The sequence below is a fragment of the Marmota monax genome, unplaced genomic scaffold (genome assembly GCF_021218885.2).
Source record: "Marmota monax isolate L192 unplaced genomic scaffold, Marmota_monax_Labrador192_F-V1.1 WCK01_AAM20220418_F8-fsc00008, whole genome shotgun sequence".
Lineage (NCBI taxonomy): Eukaryota > Metazoa > Chordata > Mammalia > Rodentia > Sciuridae > Marmota > Marmota monax.
In genome coordinates, this window is record NW_026694432.1 from 6,508,925 (window position 1) to 6,533,344 (window position 24,420).

At 42.7% G+C, this 24,420-nt stretch overlaps 1 protein-coding gene across 4 annotated transcripts in view; it reads right to left on the reverse strand.

Annotated features, from left to right (window-relative positions):
• The window catches only part of St3gal3 (ST3 beta-galactoside alpha-2,3-sialyltransferase 3), a 192,457-nt gene that overhangs the window by 100,125 nt on the left and 67,912 nt on the right, over positions 1-24,420 (reverse strand). For 2 of the 4 annotated variants that reach the window (XM_046468553.2, XM_046468551.2), the window contains exon 3: positions 13,228-13,275. The exons of the other annotated variants lie outside the window; for them this stretch is intronic. In XM_046468553.2, coding sequence (XP_046324509.1) covers positions 13,228-13,275 — 48 coding nt within the window. The remainder of the gene's footprint in view (positions 1-13,227; positions 13,276-24,420) is intronic. 4 annotated transcript variants of the gene reach the window in all.

A 24,420-nucleotide genomic window follows, 5' to 3' on the forward strand; every position in this document is an offset into this window, starting at 1 on the left:
CCTGCATTGCCCCTACCTTGGCCCACCCACCCTGACTCAACTATTCTATGTTCTGAAGAATCTCCAAGTCTTTGGATATGCTTTCCTCCTCATTTTAAGTATTTTCCCTGCCCCTTCCACTGGTTATTGCCTACCCATTGTTCCTAAGTGGCTTGCAGTCACCTCTAACTCAACACACTACAAGTCAGACTGACAGTACCTTCCCCAAGTCCTGCGGTTTTTTTTTTCTGGTAATGGCATCACCATCCAGTCCTCTCCACAGCCCTCATTTCTAAGTATAGACCCTCCTCCTTGCACCATGGTCGCTGTTTTTGCTGCGTCTTCACAGCTGCTTAGACCACGCAGCAGCCTCTTCATCTGCCTTCTCAGCCTCATCTTCTGCCACTCCTTTCTGGTCAGGCTTTATGCCTCAGTTATTGCAGATGCTTCCTCTGTTCTGTCCTCAGTCATCCCGCTGACTTGGTAAACAGAATCAAATCGCCAAGATGCAGCCATCACCATGGCTCCCCCCCCCCCCGCCCCCCCGCCCCACAGCCCAGCACTGGGGATTGAACTCAGCTGAGCTAACTCCTCCTGCCTCAGTCTTCCAAGTAGCTGGATTATAGACGTGTACCACCAAACCCAGGCCAAAGCTCAATTTAACAGATATTCTTGTTGCACAACAAGAAACTTTGTGACGTGACTTTTACCTACCTTTCCAGTTCTATCTTGCACTATTCTCTCCTCTGTGCTGCACTCTGGCCATGTTGGCTGTCTTTCAATTCCTTCAATAATCCATGAGTTGCTCTTATAAGCAGTGCCTTATGCCTGAAATGAGCCCTTGCCTCTGCTCATTCTTACTCTAGTTCAATGTCTCATTTAGCAGAGCACTTCCTGCCCTTCTAGTCTAGAATATGCCCCTTTCTATATGCTCCTTTGACACTGTACCTTTCCCCTCCTTGTTTGTAACTATACGTGTCAGATATGTGCCTCTCTTTTGCTAGTTGAGAAGCTCCACAAAGGTTTTCTGCATCCCCCAACACTATGCTTGGCATGCTAAGTGAATATGGAATGAATGCTACCTTCTCTGATCTAATCTGTTAGCCTACATGCCACTTGGCTGTGCTCTCCACCAAACTTAAAGAGCTTACTGCTTTTATACCATTCTTTGCTCATGAGCCTAGAGTACATGTCTTTTGGTTCTGTCCTCCTTTAGAAATAGGTCCCTAAGTTTCTTTGGGGGCAGTGCTTTTCTCCCATTATACACAAGTAGCAGGACTGTAAATAGAATTTGGAATTTGTGTCTAAACTGTAGGCACCTTACAAAAGCTATATTGGTTGGACTCTTTCTTCCTTAAACCAAGTGACATCAGAAAGAAAAACAGTGTGCTGAAGAGATGGACCACTTGTTCCTAGAACCTAGATCCCTGGGGCTGGCCTCTTGTCCCTTCTGAGGGCCAGGTATTTGACCTTTTTTTGTGGGGGAGGAGGGTACTGGGGATTGGACCCAAGGGTATTTTACCATATACCTATATCCTCAGTCCCCCCCCCCTTTTTTTGATATAGGGTTTCACTAAGTTGCCAAAAGCTGCTCTTGAACTTGTGATCCTCCTATCTCAGCCTGCCAAGCTGCTGGGATTATAGGTGTGTGCCACCTTGCCTTGATTCTGTTGGTACCCAGATCCTTCTGGTATACTCTCTTCTATTTATTTATTTTTTGTAGCACTGCTAGGCAAATGCTCTACCTCTTAGTTATACCAAGCCATTTTTAAATTTTATTTTGAGACAGGGTCTCACTGACTTGCCCAGGCTTGCTTCAAATTTGTGGTCCTCCTATCTCAGCTTCCCAACTCTCTAAAAAGAGAGATAGCTCCTAACGTACATGCATTTGAGTCCTCCTGGGGGCAGGCCTCTGTATCTTTAGCATCTGATACAGGATCTGGTACAGAGTTGGTGCTACATAAATCTGTTGACTGAATGTAGTGACCAAATGACCAGGGGAGCCTAAGGAGTAGCTCTGAGACCTGGATTCTTGTCTTCCTCCATCCCTCACAGTGAGGTGGCAACACCAGTGGTGGCAGCGATGGCGGTGGCAGTAGCTGCCTCTCTGGATCACCAGCCTATCTTTCACAGCCGTGCTTCCCTTGCACTAGTTGTTCTGTTCCTGGCTCTGGGCTCCCAACCCATCAAGCTGATCACTTCACAGTCACCTGCCCAGATAGTCTTTCCTGACTCTTCCTAGGTACAATTCTCTCCTGCCCTGTTTATTTAACTTTTCTTGCACCCTCTATTTCAGTTTCTAACTTTTGCTCTAGGGCTTCCTTCTGAGAGGTAGTTCCCTCCCATCATTTGCCTGATATTTAACCTTTCCTGAGCCTCCTCAGTCTCCAATGAGTGCCCATCTCTATCCCAATCAAGGACCCCACCTGCTAAGACTCTGCCCTTCGCTCCACAGAGCTCTCACACTAGCAAGAAAGTTTAATGTAATCTTCAGGAGATGTAAATTTGAAAAGAAAACAACCAAGCATAACACTGTAGGCACACAGGGGCACAGCCTCCTTACTGCTGGGACTGGGCACGGCTCCAGATCCCAAAGCATCCTACTTTACACAAACTAGTCTAGAACTGCATGTGAAGCTAATTTGAGTGTACCAACACTTTCAGAATAGTTCACCTCAGGGTAGCTGGCAGGAAGGTCTGGGGCTCACCAGCGGTGCACTGATCCCAAGTCTATGAAGAAGAGAAGACCCTGGGACTCCTGAGTTAGCCAGGCACAATAAGCACTGACGTTCACATGCAGCTCTCCTTAAGACTCTCCTCTCAGATAACAAAGCAAGCCAGCAGCTGCACAGTGAGGGAAAAATGTTTAGTCTGGTGGTTTAGGCTTCCTTTCTCGCTTCCAGCAGGCCTGAAAACCCAGGATTACAAAAATCACCAACCAATGAGTACACATATGTGTGTGCTGCCTGGCTCCAGGTGGGAAGTAGCATGGGTGACGCGAATCTGCACTCCTCTCCTCCACACCTGCACCAGGGTCAGAGCTGTGAATGTACAAAGTGCTTTTTCAGCTGCTTAAAGTCTTTGAAATTAACTGTTAACCTTTCTTATTGCTCCTACAAAGGGACTCAGTCTTTTTAGTCACAATAAAAGTTTTATATAAATTACTAGGAAAAAAACTAAAGAAGTCATACAAACACCTGGAAGATTCAGACACTGGATATAAACAAAAGAAGGCCATGCGCCCAAGTGTGCAAGCACCTAATAATGAAACTTTTCTTATTCAAAACAGAATTAACAGAATTGTAAGAACAAATATAGACTAGGTCTCCTGTCTTCATAACAGAAACAACACATTACTGAAACAACAGTGAGAATTCAGGAGATTTGAATGAAGCAATTACTAAATTTGAACTGATGTGCACAGGGGCTTTTATCCAACAGATGGAGAAGGCACTCTTTTCAAAGTATATAGGGAACATTTCTGAAACGGATCACCTCTGAGGTCATAACACAGGGCCAGCCTTGTCTAATTAAAGATTGGTTACTGGAAGCTATCAAGTGGAACCATGTACTCCAAAATTCTATTTTTTACTTGAACACTCATATTTAATCACTGGCAAAAAAAAAAAAGTCAGTTACTTTTCTTGAAGTGGGAAATACTTGAAGGGAAATGAGCATATCTGTCAAACTCCAAAGTCTCAAAAGTCGTAGTTTCTTTGTCAGTTTTCCTTCAAGTAAAACTGATATTCCAATAAAAATGCAGCCAGTTTAGCTGGCAACAGTATCACACAAAGCTGTTCTCCAGACAGTCACTGTACCTGCTGTACAGCAAAGGTGGCACACACTCTTCCCATTTCAGTACACAGAGTATTTTAAAAATGTATTCTTGGGGAATAAATCTAATAAACCTAATAATTGCTAGGGTGGCAATGTATCTCAGAACACTTACCTCTTACCTAGCATGAACAAGGTCCTGAGTTTGATCCTAAGCACCACAAAAGTAACAGCAACAACAATAATAATTGCTACAGGTTTATCAAGACCTGGTCTTTTTATTTTTTTAACTGTGTGTGGTCATGAAGAATGCAACAATGGCCACCCACACAGATTTGGACTGCTAGCTTTTTCATGAAAAACACAAGTTCTACCCATCCTTGCTTTTGAATAATAAGTAGAAAAAAGGCAAGGGAAATTTTGTAGTAGTGTGTAATAGGTGTGACCTAAAAACCAAACAAACAAACAAAAATCTGAAATGGTTCTTGGGATCCCACGGATCATACATTACAAATAATGGTTCTAAATTGTTTTTTAATTTAAAATTTTTAAAAGTTCAAGTTTCATTTTTCATGTCTATAAATGTTTCAGGAAGACACGACATCCCACATCCCATTTCAAGATGAGGCTGGTCCTCGCTGTGGTTGGAGTATTGCCTCCAGCACAGAATACTTGTGGCATTCCTACACAAAGGCAGTGAAACCGTGGCAGGAGCAGGAGAGAGGTCATTTGCTCCTCTTCCATGAACTGATCTACAACCTATCCTCATCTCATGAGACACCAAAACTTCCTGCTCTTAGCGGGGCCATCACCTCCATCAGGGAATTTAATGAGGGAAGCCCCAGTAAAGCAGATCTGATGGGATGCCTGCCCTCTGCCTACCAGAAGCAGCAAGCATGTGACACCCAGTTCCACAGCCACTGAATGGAGTCCCAGAGCACATGCAGTTGCCGGAAGAGCATGTGTTCCTAGTGCTCATAGAGCAGTGTTGTTCAAGAGGCCATGGAGCAGGGACAGGCCAAGTAAGGACTCCCAGGGATGGGGGATGCTGTAGGTAGAGGCCAAAACACCTGTCCCCACATAAACCTAATCTCTCTGTATATCTGCAGCCAATACAGCCTTTTATAGCCTCCAAGTTGGCTGTGGGGTGATTACTCCAAGAATTCATGTACATTTTGCAATAGAATTTCACATTATTTTGAAATACTTGGCACACAAAAAAAATGAAACTGGATTTGAAAGCCATTTATTCTACCACAGGAAATTTCAACATTACAATTTTGATGAAAGAAAAGAGCTATTGGATACTTTAAATATAATTCCAACTGTTATAAACTTCTGAATGAGTGTAAAAATTGTTTTGTTTTTTATGTTGCTTATGTGTACAAAATCTCTTTTTGATGAAGACAATAAAGTATTTATTTTTTTTAAGAGAACACCATTAAAAAACATTAGTAGGAGTTAAGATTTCCCAGGAATAAAACCTGATGTAAAAATTTATGAACACTGAAATAGTCTCAAGTTTTCAATTTAAAACTTGAAAATATTTATTTTTATGTCTTATAGCAATTCAATATTTAATATGCAGTCATAATAACATTTTCTTAAACTTTTTTTTGGCGGGGGGGGGGGGGCAGTGTTGGTGATCAAACCCAGAGCTTCGCATGTGCTAGGCAACTTCTCTACCATTGAGCTATATCCCCAGCCCTAAATGAGGATGTCTGGTCAGCAACAGACTACCCATAAGTTGGTGGTTCCAGAAGATTACATCACCTAGTGACATCACAGCTATCTCAGTCTGTGTAAGAACACTCAATTATGTTCACACGCAACAAAATCACCTCTGGATACATTTCTCAGAATTATCCTTGACATTTAAACTATGCATGACTATATTCCTTAATACTTTGTGATTAATTTTGCTCATAATTCTACTGTATTAAAAATTGTGTTTCCCAATGCACTAATCCCCTCCTATTTATCTTAGAATTGCACAGAGATGTTGCCACTTTCTACCTACATTCTGACATGTAAACAGATGGGAAAAACATGCTGTGCAGTGAGATCTTGTTCTATACAGGACAAAAGGAGACCTCTTGAAATGTCCCTAAGCCAGGAACCCCACTATATAGCCTCACCTTTAGGCTACTGAGCCCCAGAATGGAATTTCGGGTAACAGCTGTACAGTATGAACCCTACATGCTACTGCCATTCCAAGTCTTGAGAGAGCCACTTTCTTTTTCCACTCTATAGAATCATTAGAATTTCTCATCAGCTGTCTCAAAGCAGATATTTATTAAGTAACTTCTACTGATGACAACACAGAATATTTCCCAGGAAGACCAGATGAAGGAGAATTATTTAGGTTTATAAAGTTTAGTATTTTGTGGGATTAAAATAGGGACTTGGTTCTACCACAGTGTTTCATATTATAATTCATTAAATCCACAAAGGCAGGATGGTCCATCAGGCCAGAAAATTCCACTCACCCACAAGAAGCAGCTCTGCTACCTGATCTTTAAAGTGGTCTTTGGTTCCCATCTCTGGGTTACAATGAGTTGTTAAGTACAAAGGGCACAGGGGTAAATGGATGAGGACCTATCCTAAGGAAAACAGGTCTCTCGTTTCTGAAGAAATGCCACTGTTCAGACTCCAATAAGAGTCATAGGCTATATTAAACCTAAGTACTACATGCCATGGCTTGGGTGGAGGAGGAAGTTGGCAAGAGTTCCAATGGACTGTCAGACATGCTGTCTGAAGAGAAGGACTGAGGGGAACTACTATTTATTGAGCAACTATTGTGTATTCCTGAGGCTCTCAGTACTGTTATCTACATTCTCAATTTAACCTTTATTGCCCCAGGAAGCAGGTATTGTCTCTATTTTCCAAATGAGGCTTATAGAAGGGCAGGAACAGGTTCAAGATCCCAACCATTAAGTGGGCTAGTTGGGAGGCTGATGAGATAGCTCAGGTGTGACTCTAAAGTCTCTTCTTTATGCCACATTGCTCTTAGAGGAAACAAGAAAAGCAGACCCTCATCTTACAAGATCTGCCATAAGAGCAATTATATCCTATTCCCTCTTACCCTGTGCCCCAGGAGTGATGTCAAAAGGCCCTAGCAATGCCACATATGAATCATGGGAGTCAGCAGGGACCTGGGGGGGGGGGGGCTGGCCAAAGTGCACAAGGCTCCCACATCATCTCAAGTCAGAGAAATAAACCACAACATGGGACCAATTAATCAAAGACAAACTAAAATAGGAAAAGCCGTTTTACAAAACAAACACAGAAAACCCCACTGACCTAGCCTAAATTAACTGACCCAGTAAAATAACTTAGAAGTTCACAAACTAAAATCCAGTCCCAAATGGGTTATGTGTTGTATGGGGGAGGGGAGAGACCTATCAAGAAGCTTCTGATACGACAGAACCCACTGTAGCCGTGAGTCCTCCACAGCTGTGCTCTGTGGCCCAACGTGGCTATACCAGGGGCCAATGGAGAGTGAAACCTCATTGGTCCCAAGTATGAGGACCATAGGTTACAGAAGGAATCCTGGAAGCCTGTTTGCATAGGTAGAAGCCCCTCCCACTGTAGTTAAAGAGGCCACTGCACCCACTTTCCCACTATCCTGGGAAAATAGCAGATGTCCAAAGCCAAGCAGGGCAATGAATTCAGTCCAGTTAATGACACCAAGTGTGTCAACGCCATGCCAGGGCATTTACATTAAATTGCAGGAGGATTATGAAGGACAGCATGTCAAAAGAGCAACTGGCACAGTAAGTGGAGGGAAAATGACTCACTTTGCACTTTGTACTTTCAATTTCATGGAGCTTATCACCTACTAGTTTAGAGAAGGCAGAAATACTCACTGCTTTGGTCTGAATGTTGGCTACAGTGAGAATGGACTTCTAGGAGGCAACAAATGAGAAGACAGTTCAGTTAAATGGCTACTAGTCCAGGACAGAGAAGATGGTACCTTGGACAGTGGTGTAGGAAAGTGGCTGGAAAGGACACATTCTGAAGAGAGAAAATGAGAACGTGTGAAAGAAGAACAACAATTAAGGTGATCCCTACCTAGGTTTGTGGCTTGAAGAATTAGGTAGATGGGAAAAAAAAAATGGGAAAGGATCCAGTTTGAATACAATTGTGCCTTACATCATGAATAACATACCCTATACACGTTTCATTAGATTTACATGTATGTTTTGTTGTGGGTGAGCTACTGTAATTTTGTTTGTTTTCAATTGCTTATTGTTAGTATATAAAAACACAATTAACTTTTGTGTTTTGACTTTGTATCCTGTCATCCTGCTAAACTCTAGTATTAGTTCTAGGAGTTTAAATTCTTTTGTTGCTTTGTTTTGCAGATTCCCTGTTTTTTTCTGATGGTTTGTTTGGAACTGGGGATTAAACCCAGGGGCACTTTACCCCTGAGCTACATTCCCCAGTCCTTTTTATTTTGAGACAGGATGTTGCTAAATTGCCAAAGGTCTAAATTGCCCAGGCTGGCCTTGAACTTGTAATTCTCTTGCCTCAGGATTATAGATGTGCACCACCACACCAGGTTACCTGGGATTTTCTACATAGGTAACCACATATTCTGTGAGGAGGGTTATTTTAATTTCTTCCTTCCCAACCTGTATCCTTTTTGTTTTTCTTGGTTTACTGTATTCTGAGACTTCTAGGAGATTCCTGATGTTAAGAGGGAAAGCAGTTTTTTACCATTAAAGTATGATGTTTGCTGTAGGTTCTTCATAGTGCCTTACATCAAATTTTAAAAGTTCATTTCTGAGTTTGCTGATACTATTTGTTATGAATCAACTCCAATACACAGATAATAAAATTTTTAGTGTTGGCCAACAGGTCACTGTTCCAACTTCTAAAATCTTTTTCTTCTGTTGTTCAGATTGAACTGTTTTTATTGCTTTATTCTGAAGAATCCTCTTTCCTCTATTGTTCCCATTTTGCTATTTAGTGCATTTTAAAGAAATTATTGCATTTTTTAAAATTGATTTTTGCTAAGACTTCCCATTAGTTTCAACAGCATTTACCCTTATTTTGGGGAACACTTTTATAATAGTTACTTTAAAGTCTTTGTCAGACTGTTCCAACATCTGTGGTATCTGCTGGTTGTCTTCTCCCATGCAAGTTGAGATTTTGCAGGTTCTTCATAAGATGATTAATTTTGGCTCATATCCTGGATATTTTGAATATCATGTTATGAAACTCTAGGTCTTGTTTAAATCCAGTGGAGAATGTTATTTTTGTTTTAGCAGACAATTGAGCAGGTTGGGTTGAGGCAGCAAGTTCTGACCAGCCTCTGTGGATTGTGGTTTCAATGTCAGTTCCACTTTCAAAGCCTACTCAGATGCCTCCTCTGTGTGCGCCACCCAGTGTCCTGTCTGGGTCTATGGCAGTGGTCTGTCCCACTTCAGTTCGCAAATTATGGGGACTGCTTTCTGGGTACCTCCTCCCTATTTTCTCCACAGTGCTTTCTGATTCCTTGGTCCTCCCCTGCTTTAGTCCTCTGGCAGGAAGCTGGCACTCTAGTTCTCACATTCTGCTATGATTTTCCTGAACTATATCCAAATCTGGGGCCAAGCTACAGGAAGCAGAGGGAAAAAAGCAACCCCAAACTGCAACGCACCTTTTTGGGACTACAGCTTCTCTGATCCGAAAGGAGGGTTCCCTTTCCTGGGTTTTAGGTACCTAAAGGTCCTACTGCTGCAACTATCATCACCCCCACCCCCACTACCACTGTGGGACTGCGCAGGGGCTGGAGCCTGAGGGAAATGAGAAGGGGGGCGGGGGAACAATCCATGGAATTTCCCACTATCTGAACCATAGAAGACCTTTTCCCACCCTGAAGTCACAACTAGAGGTCTTTTTTCTGAAGCTGTTGGAAGCCTGGTGTTCACAGTTAGGTTTGGGGCTGCCTTGAGTCCAGGACATGAGGCACTGGAGAAAAATGGAAATACAGTTCCAGCTTGTTAATAAACTAAATTCTGGTATTCTTCTCATTCTGCTACTATTTATGTTTTAGAATCCTCCAATAGCTGTTAAGTGCATTCTGTGCAGGCCTCCAGCTGTATTTAGTGAGAGTAAATACACTTACTCTATCTTAACTGTAACTAGAATCTTTTCTTCAACTTAAAATTATTCACACTAAAAGAAAGAAAGTAAAACAGGTATTAATTCCAAAGTTATCTTCCTAAGGTTCCAAAATACTTTCAGTAATGTGGTGTGCCCACTCTAATAAAAACTCTCCCTAAAGAAAACAGTAAAATGGCCACTGTCAAGACCTCTGCTCAGCTCTTCCCTGCTGTCTTTCCCTTTTAGGACCAATGCAAACATGGGCCATTAAATATTCTATGAGAGCAAGAAAAAGGTAGAGCTAAATATGGAATCAAATAGGCACAGTCAAGAAACAAAGAATTCTAGGTAAACTGAAATATCAGTTCTAAGTTAAAGCTGACTTTGAATCAATTTGAATCTATCTTCCACTAAGAGGGAATTGGGCAGAAAAATATATGACTCTTCACTCTTCACCAACCTTGGGAACCATGTAAAAACCTTGAAGCCATAAGCCATGGTTCTTTGGAGTTATACTCCAAAAGAGACAGAAGCCAAAGACCAAAATTGCCTTGAAAAAATGAGAATAGAGAAAGTAGTAAATACTCAGATAAGGATGGACTTTGGAGCCAGAGTGCCTAGATTCAAACCCTGGCCCGACCCTTTGCTTACTATTTGATGTTGAATAACTTATTTTCTTTCACTTCTCTGTATATCAATTTCCTTGGTTGAAATGGGGATAACAATATCTATCTCATAGGGTAAAAGGGGTTAGAACTCTGGCACATAAGTGCTCCACAGATACCAGCTGTCCTTCCTCCTCCTCCTCCTTCCAGGCAAGCCCACTTAGAGGGCCGCTTCCTGGCCTTTCTGTGCCCTATGAACAGGTTGGCCCTTGCCTGACAACTCAAGTTATGCCCTTTGTATAAAAAATTATGAACCATAACAAATATATAGAAAGGCACATAAAAAGTTAAATGTAGAGTTTAATGAGTTACAGTAAAAGGGATGCCCTTGTAACCCAACTCAGGTCACTAGAAAGAATATACCAACACTCTAGATAGAAGCTCCACACACCTCTCTCAACACATCCCCTTGAACACCACCATCCCAGCTATTGCAGAATTCAATTCCTTGCTTTTCTTTGTTGTTTTAAAAGAACGAGGGGGTCTCAGATTGTGGCTCAGGGTAAAGCGTTTGCCTAGCATGTGTAAGGTATTGGGTCCGAACCTCAGCACCATATAAAAATAAATAAATAAAGGTACTGTGTTCATTTACATCTTAAAAAAAAAAAAAAGAACTAAATTGTGCATCTAAACAATCATGGTTTAATTTCACTTTTAATGTTATATAAATGGAAAAACACATATTTCACCCAACAATGTCTTTAAAACTTATCCATGTTGTTGCATCTATGTATAGTTTGATAATTTTTACTATTCCCCATGAATATAACTGCTTGTATATTCATTTCACTGTGGTTAGGTATGTAAATTGTTTTGCTGTTTGTCAATCAGGAATGATGCTCTTATGAACAGTCTTATACATGTATCCTGCATATATCTCCTGGTACATATAAACATCCATTTCTTTTATTTTTTTCACTAGTGTCTTATAGTTATATACAACAATAGGGTTCATTGTGATAATAAGCATCCATTTTTGTAGGTAAGATACCTAGAGGAGGAACTGCCAGGAGACAGGGTACATGTATATTCAAGTTTTACTATATCCTATCATCATTTTTTCTACAGTGACTGTATCAATTTGTCCTTCAACCAGTGAAAACTCAAAAGAGTCTCCACTCCACCATGTCCTCATCAATGTGGGGGCTGCTGAGCTTTTCAGGTTTTACTGTTTGGAAGATGTGCCATGATACCTCACTGTGATTCTAAGTTGCATTCCCCGAGCACTAATGCAGCTGAACACTTTTTCATAGGTTTACTGGCCATTTGGATTTCCTCTTTTGTGATGTCTGTTCAAGTCTTTTGCTCATATCTGTACTAGGCTATTTCTCCATTCCTATTGATTTTTGTAGTTCTTTGTTCTGGAAACAAGTTCTTTGTTGGTTAATTGTGTTATAAATATATTTTTTTTCACTCTGTCTTTTCTCTCTTAATAAAGTTTTTGATTAATAGAAGTTCTTTAATGTAATAAAATTGATCAATCTTTTTCCATAATGAATAGATACAACTCTAGGATCTATTTAAGAATCTTCTTGCCTGCCCCCTCTGTCTTGAAGTGACTTTTCCCATCTCAGTATTTTGGTGAGGGCACCTCAAGCAGATGAGGTATGAGATAGCAAGATGGTAAGGGGAGAGAGTGGGCTCTAGAGCCACAGGGAGATGGGTGGCCTGAACAGCCATGTCATGTTTCTGATCGTGAATTTCTTTGCTGTAATCAAAAATGACAAAACTTCAAATTGTGATAGGTAACTATAAGGTGCATAAAGTTCCCAACACAGTATTGGCACACAGTAGGTCCTCAGAATACTGGTGGCTGTGATCACATCCTCTGAATATCCTTCCTCTTGTCTACTCTACCACAATTGCCTGTTCCTCATGGCTATTTTGTAAGACATTCAACTACTGCATTCAAGTAACAGCAAAAGAGATTAACTGCCCTCAACAGGCCAGCAAGGACTATCTGATATTCATAAGCAGTACCCCCAGTAAGAGGTCCACCATCTTTACCAAAAACAAAGGATTGATGCAAGAGAGGCTTTTTTAAGGTCAGAAAGTTGAGGACTCAACACAGCCACTCTTCTTGCTTGCAACCAGAAAGCACAGAGGCATGGGCAGGTGAACTTCCTTGGACCCAGGAGAGCCAAGCTCCCCGGGCCTGGGTGAGTCTAGTCATAAGGTAGTGGCCAATTTGTATACCCTGCACTGTAAACCCAAGGAAGAGAAGAAGTCCATCATCTATATGCATTTGGCATGAGTGCACAGTCATGTGGAACCCTGACCTGGAAAAGGTCCGTACCTGAATACATGAGGTATGCAGGCAAACATGCAATGGAGTGTATGTCCTCAGGAGAATGGGGTACTCTCACAGCCTGGCATTCTGCAGGAGAGCCCGAATGGTTATCACGGGCAGAGCTTGAAGCCTCTCAATACCCACTGCCCCACTCTCTGAGATAGGACATGGGCACAGAAAACAGACATCCTTTCATATGAACCCAGACCCCTCTGCGTGAGAAATGAGCTATCTGCTGCAACTCCTCTGTGCAGGAAAAGTGCTCTTGATGATGTGTCTCTCTTCTCCCATACTATGAGTCCTTGAGACTCTCCCACAATTCTCACACAATCCCTTGCCCTCCCCCAGGACCCCCACAATACTGGCCTCTATAGATATGGCCAGTATTGAGAGCTGAAAAGATGATAGAGGGGGAAGAATTGGTACCTGAGCCTAGTGTCTGTCCAGCGGAGTCAAAGGAAAGAACCACTGAATCTGCAACACAAGAGGACAAATTTGTTTCTTTCTCCTTCTCACAACAAGGCAACAAGCTCCTGCTGGCTCTGTCCAAACCTTGCCCAGGGGAGAGTCAGCTGGGATGGAGGTCCATGCCCACCCGTCCACTGGGCCAGCAAGCCCTCTCAAGCCAGCCCAGCACCCCATGCCTTCTGCCATGAGAGAATGTCTCAAGGCAGGACAGGCCCCAAATTCTTCAGAGGCATTTCCTGTGAGATTAGGGGGCAAAATTTCTTTTTACTTCTCCTACTGAAAATAAAATTAAAACAAAGTAAAATAAAACCTCCCTCTCACATTTAGTTAAAGGCACTAACATTTCCCCACAGATCTCTCCCTTTCTTTTCCTCACAGAGATGCCCTTCCCCAAACCCAAGCTGTTCTAAGGCACCCGTCACGGCAGCCACTCTCTCGCTGCCAGCAAGCACATGCCCAACTGTTTATTATTCCTCCCCACAAAAGACTGAGAGTGACCCACAGAAATTTTTAGTACACTGAAATAAAGAAGTGAAGAAGTCAAAGAAAGAAAAAACATTATATAACAGGGGAAATGTTAGTGCACAAATTGCATGCCATGAGGGCCTTTAAACACTGCAGGCAAAAGGAAGGGGGGCATGACAACATCCCCAACAGCCAAAGCAAAAGGGAGAAAATGAACAGTTCCCAGACCCAGTGCCCACAATGCATTCATTCTTTCATTCATTCGAATATTCAGGACATATGTTTGGGGCATCTTCTGAATGCAAGATGCTACATTATAACTTTGAGATAGCAGCCAACAACAACAACAAAAAAAAAAACATGGTATCTACCCCATGGACCCCCTGCTATCAGTCTAGGAAAGGACAGAAACCAAAGACCAAATTATTTAACTGGAAACTGATAAAATTTTTTAAAAAATAAATAAAAGAAAAGAAGAAAATGTTATGGAAGTTTGTACTGGGAAGCAGACCAAGACCTTCTGGGAACCGGTGCTGGAGAGGGAGGTTTCCCTGAAGAAGCTGACATCTGGACTGACAGCTGAAGGATAAGTGAAGGTCAAATCAGATAAGAATGGAATGGGCACTCCAGGAAGAAAGAAGGCCACATGCAGAGACTTGAAACAAGAGGGAACCTGGTGCTTCAGAGGAACTCAGAAGACCAAAACATCAAGGCAAATACATAGTGAGTAGAGAGACCTTGCTTTGTGGGTCTTAACAAAGGGGATGCTGTACGATATTGAAGTTTGCATCTTCTACTCACTTATTGAATAAGTAAATGGGAATCTTGTATGGCTGTTTCTTATAACATGAGCCAATCTAAAATTATGCCATAAGGCTAATGTATAGTTTAATCACACAATTATAAGGGGTCCCAGCATGAGGTATGGCCCAGATAACCCAGAATTTACAGGGATCAGATTCAAAAGCCTCCTTCACTACAAAGCAGTGCCAGCTGCATACACAGAGGACCAGTGTCTACAGCCACAACCCACACCAGCGTTACCCTTCAGATCTTGTTTTGTATGTCTCTCGATGCACTTGGCAATCCAACACAATAGCTATCGTGACTGTGAATAACACGTGCTCCCACTGCTAGACTACGTGCTCCATCCAAGTGGACACTGCTTTATTCACTGCTGTGTTACCAGTGTAACACCTGACACTCAGTAACTATTGCTGAATCACAGCACCTAGAGAAATAAAAGGACCACAAATCCTTCAGGCAATCCTTCATAAATGTTTTGTTTTGTTTCTCTCACAACTCAGTTCATAAGAACTGAGTGCTGGCAGTGATCTGGAAGATGTGGTTTCTGATAGGGATCCAGAGGCAGATATTCTGTACTGCCAGTAAAGGGCAGATCCATGCTCTGAAATCTACCTAGAAAAAGGCAGGGTTACCATCATTTTATTAAATATGTAGACGCACAATTAGAACCTCTAGCCAAATAGAGAGGTGACCATCCTATTTCACAAAAGCAATGTCTAGGTCATAAATTCTCCTTTATCAACATTTCTCACATCTCGCCTCTAAATGAGAAGCCTGCCCCTCCATTTTGAAGAGTTTTATTGAAGTATAATTTACACACCTTATAATTCAGTCATTTTAAGTATACAACTCACTGATTTTTTAGATAGTTTATACTTGCATCACCTCAAGAAGACCCTCATATCCATTTACAGGTGTTCCTGGCTCCTACTTCCAGTCCTAGGTTACCACTAAGGTACTTCTGGTCTCTACTGATTTGCTTTTTTGCACATCTGCCTATCTTCTTTTGCTGACTTGTTCTGAAAGCCCCTAGCCACACCCCTCCTCCAACTTAGCCTACGTCCATCCATCCTTTATTCTGATTTCTCCCAAAAGTATGCAGGACTGTGTAACCACTCTTATTAAAAACTCTCCATGGGGTCTGGAGAAGTAGCTCAGTAGCAGAGTATTTGCTTGGCATGCACAAGGTCCTAGGTTCAGTCCACAAAACCACACACATAAAAAACCACAACAGCAAAAACTGAAGCAATCTCCCATGACTTGCCTTAGCCTTCAAGATAAAGTTCAAGTTCTGTCATTCAGGTTTTTTACCTTTTGCCTCATTTGCACCTCTAATGCCTCAAGTTCCAGATATGCCAAACCACTTTCATTTCCCCACCCAGCTTCGTGCCTTCAGACAGTGATACGCTGCTCTCTCTGTTCACATAAAAACCCTCCCACTTTTCCTTTAAGACCCAACTCAACCCTCTTCTCGATACCTCCTCCGATCAACACTGCTCACTCTCTTCTTTAGGTCAACACTGCACTTCTATTGTGGTGACTGATTATCATATTGCACAACAACCTGTTATGGTTGGGATATGCAGTGTCCCCAAAAGTTCTTGTGTTGATGTGGGAATAATTCAGAGGTGCAATGACTGGACTGTGAGGGCTGTAACCTAATTAGTCCATCCCAGTTTGAATGGACTGAGTGGTAACTGTAGGCAGGTGGGACGTGACTAGAAGAGATGGGTCACTTGGGTTGTGCCCAAGAAGGGTTCATCTTCCATAATGCCCCTTTCTCCTTCTCTCTCCACTTCCTGGCAGCCATCAATGAGGCAGTGCTCCTCTGCCACACCCATGTGCCACAAGGTCCTGCCTCACCTGGGGCCCAGAGCAATTGTCAACCATGGACTAAACCTCTGGAACCCTGAGCCAAAATAAACTTCTCCTCCCCTACACTGTTCTTGTTGAGTACTGTGGTTACAGTGATCCAAAACTGACTAACACGTGACCCTTGTTGGCTTCTCTCTTCTCTTGCGAAGCTGCAAGTTCCCTGAGAACAAGGACTGTCTCTTCACTTGGCAGCTGTGATGCCTAGTGCAGTGACTGGCATGTAGAAAGTGGTCAATATGTTTATTAACTGAGGGATACATTAGTAACTGTCCTTGCTTTCTTTCAAAGGTGATGTTATCTGAGTGACATTTCACAAGCTTGGGGAAGAACCTGATTCTGGGCACTGACTCTCATTCAGTTCATGTCAATGCTGAACAATCCTTAGATGATGACACTGCAGGGGTTCCAGCCTGGCACATCTTGGGAAGGGAAAAGTGCTCTCAGAGAGGCAGCATCGCGAGTGAGGAAAGCACCCAACAGCTCTCATGCACCTGCAGCAGAACGGGCATCGATAACTGAGGATTTGATTGCCCAGATGAGCAAAAAATTTAAAAAAGAATCTCATATTTTTATTGCAGTTGATGAGTACTTTTCCAATTGTAATCTGCCTTCTTTGTACTCACAAGCAGTCTTGATTTAATCTTTTTTTAATAATACCATTGTATTTCTTTTTAGTTGTAGATGGACACAATATCTTTTATTTATTTTTATGTGGAGCTGACGATCAAACCCAGTGCCTTGCATGTGTGAGATAAGCACTCTACCATTGAGCTACAGACCCAGCCCCAACTATTTTATTTTTATACCTTTATTTTATTTATTTTTATGTGATGTTGAAGATCGAACCCAGTGGCTCACACATGCTAGGCAAGCGCTCTGCCACTGAGCTACAACTGCAGCCCCAATTCAATCTTTAAAAAAACCCTTTCAATCTAGATGCAAAGAAAAAGGGCTAAAAGTTAACTTAAAGTTTAAAACTTCCCTAAGACTAAAAAAGGCTAAATGTTAACAGTGGTTGTCTCTGAGTGCTTGAATTATAAGTGATATTTATTCTCTGAACTTTTGCAAAATTTCTACAATAATCATGTATTATTTATATCACAAGGGGAAAATATGTTGAAAAAGAACTTTCTAATCCAGCTGCAGGACTTGAACCTCTAACTCACTGGTACCAATGCCAAAGGATGGAAGGGTCTTGCTCTCCATTACTCACTGTACAGGCTGAAAGGCTGCTCAACTTTTCTCTTTAGTTACTAAGGTGATCTGTACTAATCCCTCAACAGACTGGGCCTTTTTTTTTTTTTTTTTTTCCCAGTACTAGGGATTGAACCTGGGGACACTTTACCATTGAGCTACATCCCCAGCCCTTTTGATCAAGTTGCCAGGACTGGCCTCAAACTTGCGAATCTCCAGCCTCAGTCTCCAAAGTCAATGAGATTATAGGTGTGCACCACCATGTCCAGCATGGCTAGGCTTTCTCCCCTCTTCTGTTCTTCCTTCCTTCCCACAAATATTATTAAGAGCCTATTATGTGCTAAGCCCTGAGCCAGATACTAGAGACACAGAGCCCAGCAAAAGACAGTCTTTGGCAGGCGCCTGTAGTCCCAGCTATTCAGGAAGCTGAGACAGGAAGACTGGTAGAGCCCAAGGGTTTGAGACCAGACTGGGCAACCCAGCGAGAACCCATCTCAAAAAGAGAATGATGGTGTGAGAAAGAAAGGTTGTATCTTTTATTTCCAGTCAAGAGAGACAAGTTAGTAGACACTTAAGATACAATGAAGTGATGTTGGTGTGAGGAGGAAAGCCGACAAGCCACAGTCCTACTAGAAAGAAAAGTCAAGGTCCTAGCAAACATTCTTCCCAGTGGCGGGTACAAGGCTCCTAAGAGCATGTGTCTTCAAGGTTCAGATGATACAAGCAAGAGGTTACACATTTCTAGAGGAAGCTGGTGACATATTCACGTTTTGTGTAATTGGAGATGAATTTTGCTTTGAGCATTAAAGGCACAGACTTCAGAAACAGTTTGACTATTTATAATTTGTGCTTATTCAAAAGGATCTAAGATTATTTTAGTTGTAAACCACTCTGACAGCTAACAGGAAAACTTAGTATTCAACAAATTGACAAGTTTGCTTTGTAAGAAACAGAGCAAGAATACTCAGACTTCTCTCTTTCCAGTGAACAAAGAGGTCAGTTTTCATTTCAAGCATCCCAGCTCCAGTTGTTTCTGGCTCCCAGGCCAGAGGCAGCCCGTGGGGTGTTGCACAAGTGACTGAATCGAATCCCAGGCCAAGGTATAACACAGCTATGCCACACATGATTGTTCAATGAGGAAATCTGGAACTTACTTGAAATCTTTTATTATGGTCAGATGTTTCCTGTGTCTGGTTTCTGAAGCAGAATATAAGAAATAAAAAGGAGAATGTGGCTCAGTCTTCCTGCCATTCTGAGGTTTCCAAAGCACCCAGTGTACAGTGAATGGGCTGCATTTTGGGTGCTGCCTTTCATGGTACACAGGCAACACATATCTGCTGTTTGCCATGTGTAAGCTTAGAAATCCAACAGTGAATAAAAACCCAGACGGTTTCCTCATGAAGATCACAGGGTAATAGGTGAGATACAAACTCATATAAATCTAAACTATCCCTATAACAAATAAGGATTTAAAAAAAAAGAGTCATGAGGGAAATTTCACTGTTCATTAACATAATTAGTATTGAGCAACTACTGCACACCAGACTTAGGGGATACAACGGTAAGTAAAATAGGAATGTTCCTATTCTAAAGGAATTCACATTTTAGTTAGATTTTTTTTAAAAAAGTAAGTAAAAAAATGAATAAAGTAACTTCACAGTGAGAGCAATATGAAGAACACTGAACAATGTTAATATATACCAAAGGTAGAAGTGTAGGCACTATTACATAGTTAGGGCATTTCGTGACATGTGGACTGAGTCCCGAAGACAGGAGCCCATTAAGAAAAGATCGAGAGAGTTCCAGGCAGAAGGAAAAGCAAGTGCAGCAACCTCGTTGTGCTTAAGGAAGCAAGAGGAGGCCAGTGTTGCTGGAGCAGAGAGCAGGAAAAGCAGAAAGGTGGGAAATGCAGTCAGAGGAAGATGAGCCCAACCTGCAGGAGGCCATGGAGGATGTCTGTTATAGTTTAAAACCAAGGGAATGAGTGGGAATGCAGCTTAGTAGTAGAGCACTTGCCTCACATTCACTAGGCCCTAGGTTCAATCCCAATACTACCAAAACCAAACCAAACAAGGAGTAACAGGATCTGATTTATATTTTTAAATATAAACTTCAACTGCTACGTAGGAACTAAACTGACTCTTCTGGCAAGACTAGAGGGTAGATCGCAGAAGACTGCAGGCAGGGAGCTGGCTATACAGGAGAATGCAGCACTCCCGACAAGAAGGGCTAGTAGCCCAGACAGAAGTTGTGAGGATAGAATGAAGAAAAAAGGAAGGGGGCCAGAAAGGTTGAAAAGCAAAACCTCAGGACTCATGACTAAAGGGACATGAGTGGGAGACACGGACGGAGGACCACATCCCTGGTCTGGGCTCGCGCAAACAGATGCCGACTGCTCTGTGACCCAGAGGGTCCTGCAGCTGAACCATGCCACCCTGCCTCTCCTCTGACCACTGGACCATGGGAGGCTGCTTGGCCATGGAAGGCAACACTGACCTTCCATCTGTGGGGTGGACGGGGCCTGCCTTTTGAGATCTGCGAGGGGAAGTACAGAGCACTGGCGGAGCTGGTGGGAGATGGAGCAGACCCAGAGGAGCGAGCACAGGGGCACAGGTTGGGCTAGATGCTGAGCCCTGGGGCCCACAATGGGACAGCATGAGAGTGAAGAGTCTGCCCTGCTCGAGGGCAATAAGACACAAAGTTGCCTAAGATTCAGAATGTTCTCCCAGCTCCAGTCACCATGGCAACCAGCCACAACTTTCCATGAGGCCTCAGGGTTAGGCTTTTCCTCAGATCTCATGAGGCCTGGCCTAAAACTGAGATTCTTCTTTTTCTTCTCTTGCTTCTGGAGCTCTTCATCACTGCAGTGGGCTTACCTTCTCCTCCCAGGCCTCTCACTTTATCACCCTGGGGTATATTCTCTGCCCACTGATGGCTGGGCAGTCCTATCACCAGTCACACCTCGCCACAGAATCCGCAATTTAGAACAAGGAGAGGACTACTTGGACCACGGGCCTAAGCTGTGTTCTCTAATCTAGCTTTTAGAAAGTGCCCTCAACTTTTGGGGGTAACTTTAATGGAAATGATTTCTACACAATGGTCCAGCTGCCAGGACTCTGCAGTGAATGAGCAAGAGGAGGCTGTTGTAAACAACTTGTTTCATGGAGTTTCTCCTTTAATTTAACTTGCCAAACATATTCTACAGAGGCCTTGCTAAGCTTGTGAGACTCCATGAAAAGATCAGACATGGTCCCTGGCATCAGAGAGTGTCTGAACTGTCTGTGGTTGGTAGAGAGAGGCAAATAACGGTATCACAAGCCTCTAGAGTCACTGCAGGTGTTCGGATCAAGGGGAGTTTTGCCAGGAGAAACAAGGAAGATGTGGAGCAGAAAGTATGAGCTGGTCTAAGGTAACCTTGTAGGCCAGGCCTATGGGTATGGTGGGAAAGCTAAGGAAAGGCACTGAAGCATAGAAAGTGAGGGGTGTGTGGTTTCAGGAAGGTAAAATCATACCTAATTAATATATTAGGGTTTCTTTCAGGAGGTAAAAATGCATGTGACTAAAAGGAACCAGTCAATACAACCTGTGTAGACTTTCCAAAAGAGGCTTTGACACATCAAAGACTATTTTTACAAAGTGAGTCACCATGAAATTGAGGAAAAAACTGCTATGTCATACCAGGAGACAAAAGGCACTTGGCTGAGGACCAGGGCAGAACAGCCCCCTGGAGCACCGCACCCAGGGGAGACCAGGAAGTCTGGAGAGCCGGCACTCTACCAGCTGCAGCTCTCCAGGGGGTGGGGAGGGAGGGGCGGCACTGCTGCAGTGGAAGCAGCTGGAATGAAGACAGAATTAGGCACATGCTGAAACCAAGAGACACCCAGGAGACAGGTGTGCAACTTCAAGGGCCTGGGAAAGGTTTAGTATGGCTGCCCAGGAAGAGGAAGGAAGCTGAGGGAGGGAACTTGAGAGGCAATATTGCTAAGTTCTGACCAGGGCGCAGGTGGAGTGACGGGTCAGCGTGAATAGTTATTACGCTGGGACTCAAATGAAGAGCACGATCTGAGAGGTGGATGGGCAGACTCGGCCAGGGCTGGGGATTATTAGTGGGACATTTTCAGAAGGCCCTAGGGGTGAAGAACCTAAGACTGCTATTGAATAGGGAGTAGGGAAGAGGTCAAGGGCAGAGACCTACGGGTGGCTGAAGGCATGGAATGGCAGGCAAGGTGTGAGCTTTGAGTCAGGCCACCAAGGTGCTAATCTGAGCTCTGCCACTTTTCCACTATGTGACTTTGAGTCTTATTTCCTCATCTTTAAAAAGGGTCGTACAACCCTAAAGTCTCTTTTCTGAAACCCCTGAAAACAGATAGACTTACAGAATTCAAGTCTGCAGTGACAGGGACCTGTAATAGAACCCACCCCATAAGGCTATCATGGGGATTAAAGGACTTGATTTATTTTTTTTTAACTTTTTTTTTTTTTAAAGAGAGAGAGAGAGAGAATTTTTTAATATTTATTTTTTAGTTTTCGGCGGACACAACATCTTTGTTTATATGTGGTGTTGAGGATCGAACCCGGGCCGCACACATGCCAGGCGAGCGCGCTACGGCTTGAGCCACATCCCCAGCCCCAGGACTTGATTTAAATCAAGCACTTGGCACAATGGTTGGCACAGTGGAAGACCTGAGTACACACTGCTGTTAATGTTTTTATTATCACCTTCATCACCATCAATATTGATGGTGACTGAGCGGTAGTGGAAAGGGGAGTGATAAGGACCTGGTGTTGGGCTATAGTAAGAAGAGAAGAGAAGGGGAGACACAGTAAAAATAAGGCAGGAAAGTAGGCCAGATTGGCTCTGAATATCATGTTAGGAGTGTGGATTTTTCTTTTCTTTTTTTGGTACTGGTGATTGAACCCAGCCTTTCTTATTTTTTGATACAGGGTCTCGCTAAGTTGCTGGGGCTGGCCTTAAGCCTCTGATCCTCCTGCCTCAGCCTGCAGAGTCTCTGGGATTATAGGCGTGTGCCACCACAACTGGCAAGTTTGGACTTTATTGAGTGGAAACAGGGCAGAGAAAGGCCCTACAGATTTTTCAGAATGCTAATGATATAAACAGATTGTTGTTTCAGGAAAACCAGTCTAGTAGCGTGTGAAAGATGGAAAAGTACAGACGCCAGGAAGTGTCAGAAGAGCTTTCGAGGAAATGATGCAGGTCTAACATGAGGATATGGTGGAAGGGATAGAAGGAGAGATGAAATGTCAGAGGAAGGATGGAAGGATATGGAAACTGGAGGTGAGGTGGCGAGAACTATGAGAATATGGCATCACAAAATAAAGGGAAGAGAAATATTCCAGAAATAGATGGGCAATGATAATGCTAAGTGTCACAAAAGAAAGGTCAAGATAAGGTTTGAAAAGTATCCTCTGGTGCTATGGTCTGCATATGGTTTGTCTTCTATGTGTTAGAGTTTAATTCCCCTTGTGAGGTAAGTACTAAGAAGAAAGTGAATCTGACTATATTGGTAGAGCCTGTGGGAGGTGATTAAGATTGGATTAGGTCATCAGGATGGAGGCCCCATGATTGAAAACTGTTGGCTTTTTAAGAAAAGGAGAGGAAACCAGAATATCACACACACATGCTCCCAGCCTCACCATGTGATGCTCTGCACCACCTCAAGACTGTACCAGCAAGAAGGTCACTCATTTCAGATGTGGACCCTTGATAATACTCAATCTGAAGTATGTGTTGGTAGCAACAGAAAACAAAACTGGATATCTGGATTTGGCATTTGGCTGTTTCTGGTGATCTCAGGAAGAGCAAATTCAATAAGGTACTGAGAATAGAAGCCACACAATATCCAAGCCATCAACCAGGCAGTCAGGTGAAACAGAGTGAAAACACAGCTACAGAATTTAGTAATAAGGAGTTCTTCAGTGAGCTTTGCCATTCATTCAGGCTGGATTTAATGAAGTGCTATGGGTAACCCACAGACTGCAATGGTTTAAGTATAGGGCCAGAAAAGTAAGGGGTAGACTGCCTGAAAGATTTGATTTCTCTGTGAAGCGGAATGTGGCCATTGGCTATGGAAATCGAAAGGGAAGAGATTAGTCTTCCAGTTGAAAACAGTAGATTTCAGTCAGGAGTTGGAACCATTTTCTGTAAATGGCTAGTAAATATTTTAGGCTCTGTGGGCCACACAGAATGTCTGTAACATATTCTGGGTTGTTTTGCTTTGATAAAACACCTTTTAAAAGTATAAAAGCCATTTTTAATTCAAGCCACACAAAAGCAGGCTGTTGACTAAATTTGGCACAGAAGCCATGGTTTGCATAAACACCTCTTCTCCCTCCTAAACCTACACTTTTGTTGGAAAGCAGAAGTACCAGTCAAAGAGAACAGAAGAGACACAAGCAACAAAGTTTGGAAGTTGAGAAGCAAAAAACAAGTGGAACTCAGCAAACCCAAGAAATCTGAATCCCGCACAGATACAACAGTGCACATGCTGAATTCAACGTGTGATATGCCACGGAACTCCTCACAGCTCTCACCGGCAGCATCGGAGACCGCAGGAGGTGGGAACAAGGATGACACTAAAAACAAGCACCTTATTCTTACATATGAGCCAACTGCCAAGATTACAAGGCATTATAGGAAAGTATCCCATGTAAAGAAAGGGACCAAAACAAATGAAAAATAAATGCAATGTGGAACAACTGAAAATACACAGGAGGGATTAAAAACTTAGAAAAAACACTAAAATTCTCAAAAAGAAGAAATTTTACTCATGAAACAGTAGAAGATATCAT